The 12,179-nt window shown below is 39.9% G+C and overlaps 1 protein-coding gene across 3 annotated transcripts in view; it reads left to right on the top strand.

Annotated features, from left to right (window-relative positions):
• Positions 1-4,270: 4,270 nt before the first annotated feature.
• sh3bp1 (SH3-domain binding protein 1) overlaps positions 4,271-12,179 on the top strand; it is a 36,833-nt gene continuing 28,924 nt past the window's right edge. For 2 of the 3 annotated variants that reach the window (XM_030121505.1, XM_030121503.1), the window contains exon 1: positions 4,271-4,503. Coding sequence is in view for 2 of the 3 variants with exons in the window: in XM_030121503.1 (XP_029977363.1) it covers positions 4,454-4,503 (50 nt within the window). In the remaining variant the exon portion in view is untranslated. The other variant, XM_030121504.1, reaches the window with a different exon arrangement.

The raw sequence follows: 12,179 nt of genomic DNA, 5'->3' as shown, positions 1-12,179 counted from the left end.
TCTCTTGGGAGATCGATCTCCTGCATCAAGACCACAGGAGTCTAACATAGCACCAGAACCTGACAACCTCACAAATTCAACTTGTTACTGATTCTTGATAGAACATGCTGGTTAGCTACAGGGCCATTGGTCCTGTTTTTGTTGTTGTGTTTTGTTGTTGCGTTATTTTCATTTTATTTATGCTTTTGTCTGTTTACTTTTACTTCTTGTCTTTTCTGTGTGCTATTATCCAACCTTTTTACGATAAATTAGTTTGATGTGGATCAGCAGTAGCTAATCACTACCATCTCTTTTGGGAATGTCCAAAACTCAAGTCATTCTGGAAGAACATTCACAATTGTTTGGAATCTATATTTAAGACCACAATCCCATTTAATGCGTTGACATTGTATATGGGGTCCATGACACAGAACATTCAAACTAAAGGAGACAAATATTTAATGAGAGTACTACTTCTTGGAGGGAAAAAAGTTCTGATAAGGAAGTGGCTACTGCCAGATGCACTACAACTTGAAGATTGGTTAAAAGCAATCTATTAAATCTATGTAATGGAGAAACTGTCCTTTTCATTAAAAGTAAAGCAGGATAAATTTATGGAAATGTAGTCAAAATGGATTGTATATATCACAACCCTGAGGCCAGATTTAACTTAACTGGAAATGAGAAGTTGTATTTGTACTGGTTGAATGTAATGGAGTTAAAACTTGTGTGGATTTTGAAATAAGAATAGTGAAAATAAGGGGCAAAATGTGACATCTTTTTGTTTTAATGATTTGTTTAACAAAATCTTTTTTTTTCTCTCTGATGGGTTCAGCTGGCTGACAGGCAGCTGTCTGTACTGATAAGGCAGCAGCCGACACCACCTGTACTCCCAGTCATCATTGCCCATTTTTCTGACACCTTTGCTTGTGTATCCTCTTTTATTTGGATATTTTACCAGGGAGTATCTCACACTACTTTTTTTTTTTTTCCCTACTTGTCTTGTCCAGCGTCCTAACAGCAGAATGGTAGTCTGGCTCCTCCCGGTGCTGAACAAATTTGCTTTGCCAAGGGTAACTTCATAAAGTATATGAAGCACCCTTTGATATTCTTCTGTGTTTATTATGAGTTTTGTTGAACCACATTTCGATGCCGGACCTGACATGGGGGTGGGGGGGTGGGGTAGAAGAAGGGGAGAGAACAAGAGAGAAGAAAGTGGCGAAGACCCTCACAAGAAAGTATCAACAATACAAACAGTAACAACCATGGAGACAATTATAATGGTAACAATAACTACAACCAGAACTGAGTAAACTGGGCAGAAGAGAGAGAAAAAAAAACAAAACAAGCAAAACTACAAAAAAAAAACCACAACAATGAAATACATAAGACCTATGAAATGATGAATATAAGAAAGCATGAACAAAATATCGTATACCACGTTCACACAAATAATACCTATAACAAATAATACCAGAAACAAATCCACACATCAGCTGTTCACATTCATCTGCTGTGACAGAGTGAACAAGGCAAACAAACAGAGGTGAAGAACACAGGCATGCAACCGCAACCGCACTCCCTCCAAGGATCAGGGACCGACCAAGAGGGCCCCAAGGCCCGGCCAACCAGCAGACACCACAGAGAGGGGGGATCCAGCCCGCCCTGAAGACGGTTGAGGGAGGACCCCAACAGAGGCCCCACAGCAGCCGAGCAGAGGCCCCAGGGGGCCAGGGACACCAGTCGCCACCCCTCCACCGGGGGCCGGCCACCCACGGGCAGGCAAGGCGCCAGTCCCCGAGCCCAGGAGCCACACGTCTCCCCGGGCAGGGGATCCCACCCAGCACACCGGGCGGCCAGGCCAGCCTAGACAGCCACCTGCTGCGGGCCAGTGCGCACCCCGATGCCTCAGCCAAGCGCCCCGAGGGCCCGGAGGCCCACCTCCCCATCCCACCAAGCCCAACCCCCAAACCCCACACACCCCCCAGTCCCCCACTCACCCACACAAGCATATGCGCACACACCCACTGACTCCCAGACATACACACCACCCATCCCACATGTTTGACCATTCACACACACACACCCACGAACACCTCCACCCATGCCCATACACCCATCTACCCACATGCACGCCCACACGTACACATCTACATGTATACACATACCCACACAGGGACCCATACCCATCAACAGCCCCTCCCACCCACCTGCACACACACCTGCACGAACCAGACAAGCGTATCTGGAGTGCCCCCCCCCCCCCGGCAGCGAGCAGCACCACTGTGAGTCCCCCCAAGGTGCGGCACCCGAGCGCAGCCCCAGCACCAACTGCAGCCCAGGGCAGCAACACCAGCCGCCAGGAACCCCACCACGGTCCACCACCCCGCCAGCAACCGCCACACCCCCAGTGCCCGCATACACACCTCTTTCCCAGTCCCAACATGACCTGCGCCCCCCCCCCCCCCCCGACCACAATCCCCATGCGCACACATCATTCATTAGAGGGCAGCACCCCCCCAGCAATGCAGCCAGGTGAGCCCCAAGCCAATGTTCCAGCCCCCCTCCCCCGGGGCCTCCCGCCCCAGACGGCATCCAGGAAACAGGGGTGTGGGAAGACCCCCTTGCCTCTCCACCTATCAGTGTTTTGAAATGTGAGGTGTGTATGCAAGTGGTTAAAATTGAGCAGCATAACTGCGCACCACTGAGGGCGATGCCACACAGGCAGCCTCACCCGCCGGCACGGCACCGCCCACCAGGCGCCACGCAGCCTGCCCCCCAAAAGTGAATGTGTGGTGTTAGTGTTTCTGTGTGTTGTGTTGTGGGTGGGTGTAATTAAGATTGAGGAGATAGCCACCCCAGGGTACCACAGAGGGAGGCTGTTTTAGTGACCCCCCCCCCCCCCCCCCCCGCTATACCCCCTCGGGATGTGCACCCTTGTTTAACAAAATCTAACAAAAAATTATTTTGAGAAGAATTGGTTTTTTTTGTTTTTCTAAACAGAGAACGTATATGGAATGTGTTTATGTAAAATTTTATGTTTTACCATTGTTGATTTTTCAGACATGATATACAAATGTGCTTAGTTGTTTTTTTGTAATACTCTGCTGTAAAGTATGTTCCCAAATTTAAAAAAAAAGTTTGATGTGAAGGCACACACATGCATTAGAAAGTACAAACATTTGCGTTTAAACAGAGAAGTAAGGAAAGGACGTAAGAGTAAAAAGTTGTCAGATAAACCCAAGTAAAGTACAGAATGAAAGTCTCATTTTGTAGACATTCTAATTGTGCTTTACTCTACCTGACATCTGTTCATAACATGAACCAGGAGGTGAGTTGGTATGGAATGGCCCAAAACTGTTACAGCTAAAGTGTACAACAGCTTCGTCAGTATCAACGATTTCCTCTTTTGGCCTTTTCACATCCTTTTAACTGTTAAAAACACATGTTTACAGAAGTACATACTAACCACAGTCTACTGGAGGATATTATAGGAATAGAATAGAATAGAATAGAATAGAATAGAATAGAATAGAATAGAATAGAATAGAATAGAATAGAATAGAATAGAATAGAACAGAATAGGTCTTTATTGTCACTGTTACAGGAGCAATGAAAATCCATTTAGTAGCTCTGTTTCTTGATTAACAGCAAAAACACTTAAAGTCCAAAGAGACTGTATAAAAATATCACACAAAATTACACTGAAAACATAAACTGAAAAATATTGACAATATATTCATTCAACTTCTGAACTGCTTTGTCCTCCATAGGACAAAGCGGGGGTGCTGGAGCCTATCTACCTATGGGCGAAGGCAGTGTACACCCTGGATGTATCACCATATTGACATTACACAAAAACTTAAAAGAAGTGCTAAAATTTACAAAAAGCCAACTCTATACTACAGATAAAAGAAATATGTACAACATATAAGAATGTATACAGGCAGTATAGGATATGTACAAGAAGTTTTAGAGCCTTGACTTAGTACTAGACAAATAATAAAAAGGTTTAAAGACTCCATGACTCTTAGAACTATCGCAAATATTACATAGGGGTATGTGTTTTTCCATAGTTAGAGGAAGTAATGTTTTGTGTAATGTTTAATTTGTGAAATTTTAATGTTTCTGTAGTGTTTAAACAGTCAAATTGTAACACCATATCACTGACTACTGTGCAGCTGCTCAGAGTTGGTGGTTAATCATTGTGTGACAGTCAAACCTGATCCCCCACCTTCACACACACACTTCATCTGTGCAACTTCCTCATTTAGAAACTTGTCGTGGATGTGACATAATAGCTAAGTCCTGAAACAAGAACGAAAACTGACAGCCCAAACACGCAGACATAAAAACAACAGTGACTGAGAGTCACCGTCTACATTCAGCTTGTCATGAAGAGCTGGTGACTTCCTGCTGGAGACGATTGAGACAGGGGAGTTTAGGTACTCTTTGGACTCTTTGGGCTGCCAGCATGCTCCGGCAGTCTCTGAGCATCCTGAAGCAGCTTGGATCTGTGGGGAAGTAAGTGTTCAGCTCTGATACCCTTCCTATGAGTAAAATACGATTCATTAAAGTGTAATAATTGCACCACAGTTGTCGCTCCTAAAGAGACAGGCCTTGAAGGCATTGCTTCATATCTACAGTGGCAGGTTGTCGTGAAGTATGGGATGTTGAATCATGATTTAAACTGGTCCATTTCAGGTTAAGAAATCATTTGGAACCTGACTATTTAGTTACTTAACCCATAAAGACCCTAACAGCCACCATTGACTAAAACCATGTACTCATCAAAAATGTTTAATACCTGTTGATCCACTAATCCTATCAATACATTTAAATAATTGGCGTAAAATGCAGTTTGTCATTGTTTCATGGTCATCAGATATGACCCATTTGGACGTTCAGAGGCTCTGTAGTGAATGTGGAAACAACGTCATCTTCTACAACATTGATTCACCAGTAACACACATGGAGTTTGACAAATGATAGGGGATGGACACATTTGTATTTATATTCAGTTAACAGTAACTTTGCTGAAAAAGTCCCCCCCGTTTTCTCTGTTTTGTGATATAATAACCCTTAACTTTTATGAACATCTACATGAACAGTAAATTAAATGTAGGAAAATGTCTGACTTTCTCTGAAAAAAGCAAAATAAAGAAGATAACGTTACAATAAATAGTGATAAATCACTTGAGAAAGGTCAAATATAGAAAAAAAGTCATCTGGGAACTGCTACAAAAGCACCACTGGATCGTTATGGGTTAAGTATGTCTTTGATTTTTGCCCCACGCATCTCATAGGCAAATATTGCACTTACACCATTACATTTGTCAGTAGACAGTTTTAGTCCCTTTTCAGATTCCTTTGCTTCTTGATCTGAGTAAGCTGTTAAAATCTTCTAGTTTCAGCCAGAAATGCACCAGCTAAAACAGGCCTGTTTTTCTGAGTTCATGAAAAGTATTTCTCACAGGGCTTCAGCACGACAAATATTTGATAATTTGATGGAAAGTGATACGTTACTGTAGATTAAACTACCAACATTATATGAAGAACATTAGACACATTGCCTCAAATCCAAAAACATGTACAATCTTCAGAGGGCAGACCATGTTACATGAGAAATTTTTATTCCATTACTTTAAATTTTTAGGAAATGTTGATTTTTGCTTTGGTTTTCAGTGTCGCTATGTACAAGAACAAATACAACCTTCAGAATGCATTGTGGGACATGCAGTTTGGGTTTTTGTGGGGAAACCTGAGGTGCTTCCACGTGTGGAAATCAGAGGTGTATTATTCACTGTCTTTTATTGCACATGAATAATCAAATTAACAAAGGGTTTGGAGGCAGGAAGCCGGTCGCCTGTATGATTTTTATGATTTTATTACTGTGTTTCTTTTATTGTTTTTAGTTTCATACTATGAAAAAGGGAAAAATTATTTGTATTTACATTTCACCACATTGCATATGAACCCTGTGAGTGATATTTTCAGCAGTGGAACAAGAATTGTTATGGTTTACTCACATAAAAGTACTAATGACAAAGCAAATTGTGGAAATGCTCAACTCAAAGTAAAGGTGGTTCATCAAAACAAACTCAGTGTGTAAGTATTATCAGCATATGCACTGGTAAAGTCCCTGTCAGTCTTGTACACAGCAGGGACAAAAAAACACTCTGCATTTATTTAACTAATATAATTATTCAGATCCATTGGATAATTACTGCAGTGATTAATATGTTTCAGCTGCAACAAGTTCTTTAACCCTAACTGATGCAGTTAGTGGTAGCTTCTCATTTCTTAAAAAACCATCAGTTTGATAGGGAAGATGGACTGTGTTTCAATGGAAAAGGGTCATGTGGTCTGATGAGTCCACATTGATCCTGTTCCACAGTGATGAATGCATCAGCATGAGAAGAGAAGCAGATGAAGAGATTACCCATCATGCCTAGTACCTACAGTACAGGTCTGTGGGGGCAGTATTATGACCTGGGGTCACCTCAGGCAGGTGTACGTTCAGCAACGTTATATGTCCAAAAAATTGTTTTTTTTAATGCACTGAACAAAAATATAAACTCAACACTTTTGTTTTTGCTCCCATTCTTCATGAGCTGAACTCAAAGATCTAAAACTTTTTCTGTGTACACACAAGGTTTATTTCTCTCAAATATTGTTCACAAATCTGACTAAATTTGTGTTAGTGAGCACTTCTCCTTTGCTGAGATAATCCATCCACCTCACAGGTGTGGCATATCAAGATACTGATTAGACAGCATGATTAATACAAAGGTGTGCCTTAGGCTGGCCACAATAAAAGGCCACTCTAAAATGTACAGTTTCATCACACAGCACAATGCCACAGATGTCACAAGTTTTGAGGGAATATGCAATTGGCATGCTGACTTCAGGAATGTCCACCAGAGCTTTTGCCTGTGAATTGAATGTTCATTTCTCTACCATAAGCCATCTCCAAAAGTGTTTCAGAGAATTTGGCAGTACAACCAACCGGCCTCACAACCACAGACCATGTGTAACCAAACCAGCTTAGGACGTCCACATCCAGCATCTTCACCTTCTAGATTGTCTGAGACCAACCACTCGGACAGCTGCTGCTGCAACAATTGGTTTGCAGAACCAAAGAATTTCTGCACAAACTGTCAGAAACCATCTCAGAGAAGCTCATCTGCATGCTTGTCATCCTCATCGCGGTCTCAACCTGACTGTAGTTTGTCGGCGTAACTGACTTCAGTGGGCAAAGGCTCACATTCAATGGTGTCTGGCACTTTGGAGAGGTGATCTCTTCACAGATTAATCCTGGTTTTCACTATACTGGGCAGATGGCAGACAGCATGTATGGCATTGTGTGGGTGAGCGGTTTGTTGATGTCAGTGTTGTGAATCGAGTCACCCATGGTGGCGGTGGGGTTACGGTATGGGCAGGAGTTTGTTATGGACAATGAACACAGGTGCATTTTGTTGATAACATTTTGAATGCACAGAGATACTGTGATGAGATCCTGAGGCCCACTGTTGTGCCATTCATCCACGACCATCACCTCATGTTGCAGCATGATAATGCACGTCCCCATGTTGAAAGGATCTGTACACAATTCCTGGAAGCTGAAAGCATCCCAGTTCTTGTGGGGTCAGCATACTCATCAGACATGTCACGCAATGAGCATGTTTGGGATGCTCTGGATCGGCATATGCGACAGTGTCTTCCAGTTCCTGCCAATATCCAGCAACTTTGCACAGCCATTGAAGAGGATTCGACCAACATTCCACAGGCCACAATCAACAACCTGATCAACTCTATGTGAACAAGACTGCGTGAGGAAAAAGGTGGTCACACCAAATACTGACTGGTTTTCTGACCCCCCCTGGACCACCCAATACAGTAAAACTGCACATTTTAGAGTGGCCTTTTATTGTGGCCAGCCTAAGGCACACCTTTGTATTAATCATGCTGTCTAATCAGCATCTTGATATGCCACACCTGTGAGGTGGATGGATTATCTCAGCAAAAGAGAAGTCCTCATTAACACAGATTTAGACAAATTTATGAACAATATTTGAGAGAAATAGGCCTTTTGTGTACATAGATCTTTGAATTCAGCTCATGAAAAATGGGAGCAAAAACAAAAGTGTTGCATTTATATTTTTGTTGAGTGTATGTTTTTACTTATGTATGTGTTTTTAAATTCCTTTTAAATACTTTTACTGTTTTATTGCTTAGATTATTGCACTGGGACCTGAGTACACATTTTGTTCTTTCATGTGCAACATGGATTGAATACACTAAAATTAACCTTCAACCTTGAAAAATTAAATGTCATGATATTGATATTACTAAGAATGCCACACAGAATGTGTGCTGTAGTCAAAGCTAAAGTCACAAGAATATGTAAAGAAACTAAATATTAGAGTGTACGACTTCATTTGGCCAGGCTGTTTATTATACATATGTTTTTGGATTAATTTACATCTGCATACATGTGTTTGTTGCATTTTACCACTGTATGTGTTTAAAGTTGAGCTCAGTTGAACTACTTTATGAACTGTCGGTAGATTAATCTACACCAGTGCATCATATTCTATAACATCATCATATCAATGGCTATACAATCACAATTGCAGTCAGCCTATGTAATTGTATAATAAAAGAAGGTCCCATGTGTCCAGTAATATTTTAGATTCAGTGGAACCAAATGATATACAAGTTTAATACAAGTTTAAGTTTGTACGTTTGAGGTGGGAAAAAAAATACACATTCAAGAACTAACAGTAATATGTGCATTTTCCTTGATAATCACAAAGGAAGCTGAAATCGCAGTATTATAAACAATAATCACAATGACCTTTTCAACGAAATTGCACAACCATATTCATTTGTTTATAGCATCTTCCTGTGACAACCACATATCTCTATGTCAGGTTCACATTCAGAAAAGCAGGTCTGTTTTCAGCTTTGTGAGAATATATAATGTAAAGAGTTTACTTAACTTAAAAAATTAGGGGAATTTAGTGAGCCCATAAAGGAATATTTAACCCTTCACATTAAGTTCAATTTCAAAACATTTGGAGAAATGTGGTTTTCACTCTAAAGCATTAAAGACACAGCTGTCAGACACATTTTGCGGCGTAGAAAGTACAATATCTGCCTCTGAGATGTAGTGGAGTATAAGTGTAAAGTAATGTGAGTTAAAGTACTTAATTTCCATTCCATCATTGAACATGTATAATGGTGGGGATGATGATCTAAACTTACACCAACACCTTGTTTGGTTTTCTTGGTTTCAATCTGCATGCATCAGTGTTAGAGTTTGTAATGCATGCTGCTCTACATCTGACGCACTCTGGTTTATTAATAAACCAGTGCAGTGTGTGCATCTGCAGCAGTGGAGAACTGTGGGCTTCATCTACCACAGCACAGCTCAGCAGCCCTTCACCCACTCAGTCTGTAATGAGGCTGTGACCTTTGACAGGAGAAACGCATGGACCAGAAATAATGCACACAGAGATCACATGGACAAGATGGGTATGGGTATGTTATGAGTTTGAGAGAGATTCAGACTGAAAAGGACGTTGTGCTTCAGGATCAGCATATTTTTAATATTTTATTAACAGAACAATTCATTTGTCAATTAAAGTCAGATTCTTTATTGATAATGAATTACAGCCTTTTATATTTACATCTTAAAACTGCCTCTCCTTCAGGGCCAGCACCCAAGGTTACACCCCCTTTTCATGAAGTTACCAGTAAAATGCATGCCAGTAATATTATATGTGAATTAATTTTGCAAATTAAAAATGTAGAAGAGGGTTGTCCTGAGGAGTTAATAAAAAAGAAAAAGACAAAACTAAAAGATGTAACAAGATCATAATTATGTAAATGGGAACAACAAAATTAATATAATTCAAAAGACATGACAAAACAACTGTGTAAAATGACAAAATGATTTAAAAGACATAACATATGAAAATGACGTAAAAGATGTTACATGATGAAAATTATGAAAAAGGCACAGGACATAAACAATGTAAAACATGTAGCAAAACGAAAATGATTTAGACAAGATATAACACAATGAAAATTATGTAATAATACACAACAAAATTACAAAAATGTTAAAGAAAAATTGTATAAAAAATTATCGAGATGCAGCAAGATGAAAATAATGAAAATGACGTAAACAATAGAAAAACATAGTGACAATTTGACAGTGTAAAGTCAGTCAGGCACATGTGTGTTGTGTGCATGTTTGTTTGTTTCATCTATCAGTTGTGTGATGATGTGTTGTTGCCTCGCCAATATCAGTGATATCACTAATAGAAGTATTTAATTTGGTTTAGTGATGTAGCTGCAAACACACTCTTTAAGTTCAAAATAAAGCACTGTCTGCTCATATGCTCTGATGTATTTTTACTCTGTGTGGAATTGTAAAATTTTTCCACCTCAAAAAAAAGTGGAAATGACACTCAGAGATAAAAGGGGAAGTGACAGTGTGGTTAAAACACACTGGGGATTTCTCCCCTTGTGTTTTGAAACCTGAAAATACCTCAGGTTCACTGAACAAAATGAGAGACTACACCTGTGGAGACGTTGAACCTGCTCTGACCACTTTGCATCCTGGGCTGGGTTTCCTTTTGGTGGAGCTTGCACAGGTTTTCATGTTGCAAAGGTTTGATGTGTTTTAATGCTCTGTTAACGGCTTCACTCCTTTTTTTTTATATTATCATCATCTTTGTTGTAGTCTTCTTCTTTGTTAGCAATTTCTTCAGACATCTTCTCCAATGAAGCTACAGGTCAGATTCATTTAAAATTTTTGATGTAGCTTCCTTGAGACAATATCTACATAGTTTGTACACAGTTTTAAAGGCTAACATGGAAATGGTTAGAGATATCAATGCAGTTACCTTTGAGCACTGATAGAAAGGCATACATGTACAGTACATTCATTTAATTTGATGAGTTATCCTTCAATGAAAGTACCACCCACTTCTATTGGAAGATTGCTCTCCTCTGCATCAACACCACAGGACTCTAAGCGGCAAATTCAACTTGTTATTGATTCTTGATAGAACATGCCAGTGAGCTTCAGGGCCACTGATTCTGTTTTTAAACATCTGAACCTCACTTTGGACAAAGCTCATCCATCTTCTAGTTGATCTGATGCTGGAGGTAACCAAAGTAGCAGCTCTCAGGCTGCAGGTTTACACTGTTTGTCCTTCATCAAACTTAGTCAGACTGTCATGAAGGTAGTGGTTCAGAGCAAATAAGTGTCTTTAATGAGTGATATTTAGCTTTTTTTTAAAAATGGAATTATGCATTTTTAAACATTTCCCTGTGGTCTACATAAACTGTAAATGTTATGCTTGGGTCTGAATTTTTCATTAATTAAACTCCACAGGCCCATCTTCAACCCTATTTTTGAGTATTGACATGAGAATGGTCGTTTTGAGCACTGGCCCTTATATTGCAAATGAGCCCACCCCCTCCAGGTTGTTGACTGTGCACTCTGTCCTGTTCAGCCACTTGAGTTTGTTAATACAACCAACAACTAAACATTTTAGGTAATCGGCTCGAAGTTTGAACATACATTATTTTCAGTATGGACCACAACCGCTGCAGCTGACAAACCATTTTGGCATACTCGGAGAAATGTTCCTCGAAAGTCTTGACCTTATATGTGCAAATGTCATGACATAACTAGTTATAAAACATAACAAATTAAGAAGGAATTGAAACAGGTTGTAGAAATCCACTCAATTTTTGCCAGAATGAATATAAAGATAGCTTTGCGGCACCTGGAGGGTTCAAATTCAAAGTTTATGAACTGTTAGAGTCCCCAAATACACAAATAAATGTACCAAGACTAATAAAAGTGGGTTTAACCCTCCAGTATCCCATCCAGCAAGGCCCTTACTAAGCACCAAGTGTGCCTTTTTGGCACACTTGTGGAATAATGTCAAAAAATTTTCATACAGTTTGTTTTTAATTTTTTTACACTTTTTTCTATTTCATCAACTTGAGCCGTAAATAAAAATACCAAATACCCAATAATTGTCACATATTTTAACCCTTTAAATGTCGTGTTTGTATTGTAAACAAACCATTTTTTTGGATACAAAAAACATTTAAAAAAAATTTTTTTTTCAATATACTACATAAAAAGTGGATTACATATTATTAGATTT

This window comes from Sphaeramia orbicularis, chromosome 19 (genome assembly GCF_902148855.1).
Source record: "Sphaeramia orbicularis chromosome 19, fSphaOr1.1, whole genome shotgun sequence".
Taxonomy (NCBI): Eukaryota; Metazoa; Chordata; class Actinopteri; order Kurtiformes; family Apogonidae; genus Sphaeramia; species Sphaeramia orbicularis.
The sequence above is the reverse complement of the archived record's forward strand: the minus strand, read 5'-3'. Positions and strand labels throughout refer to the sequence as shown.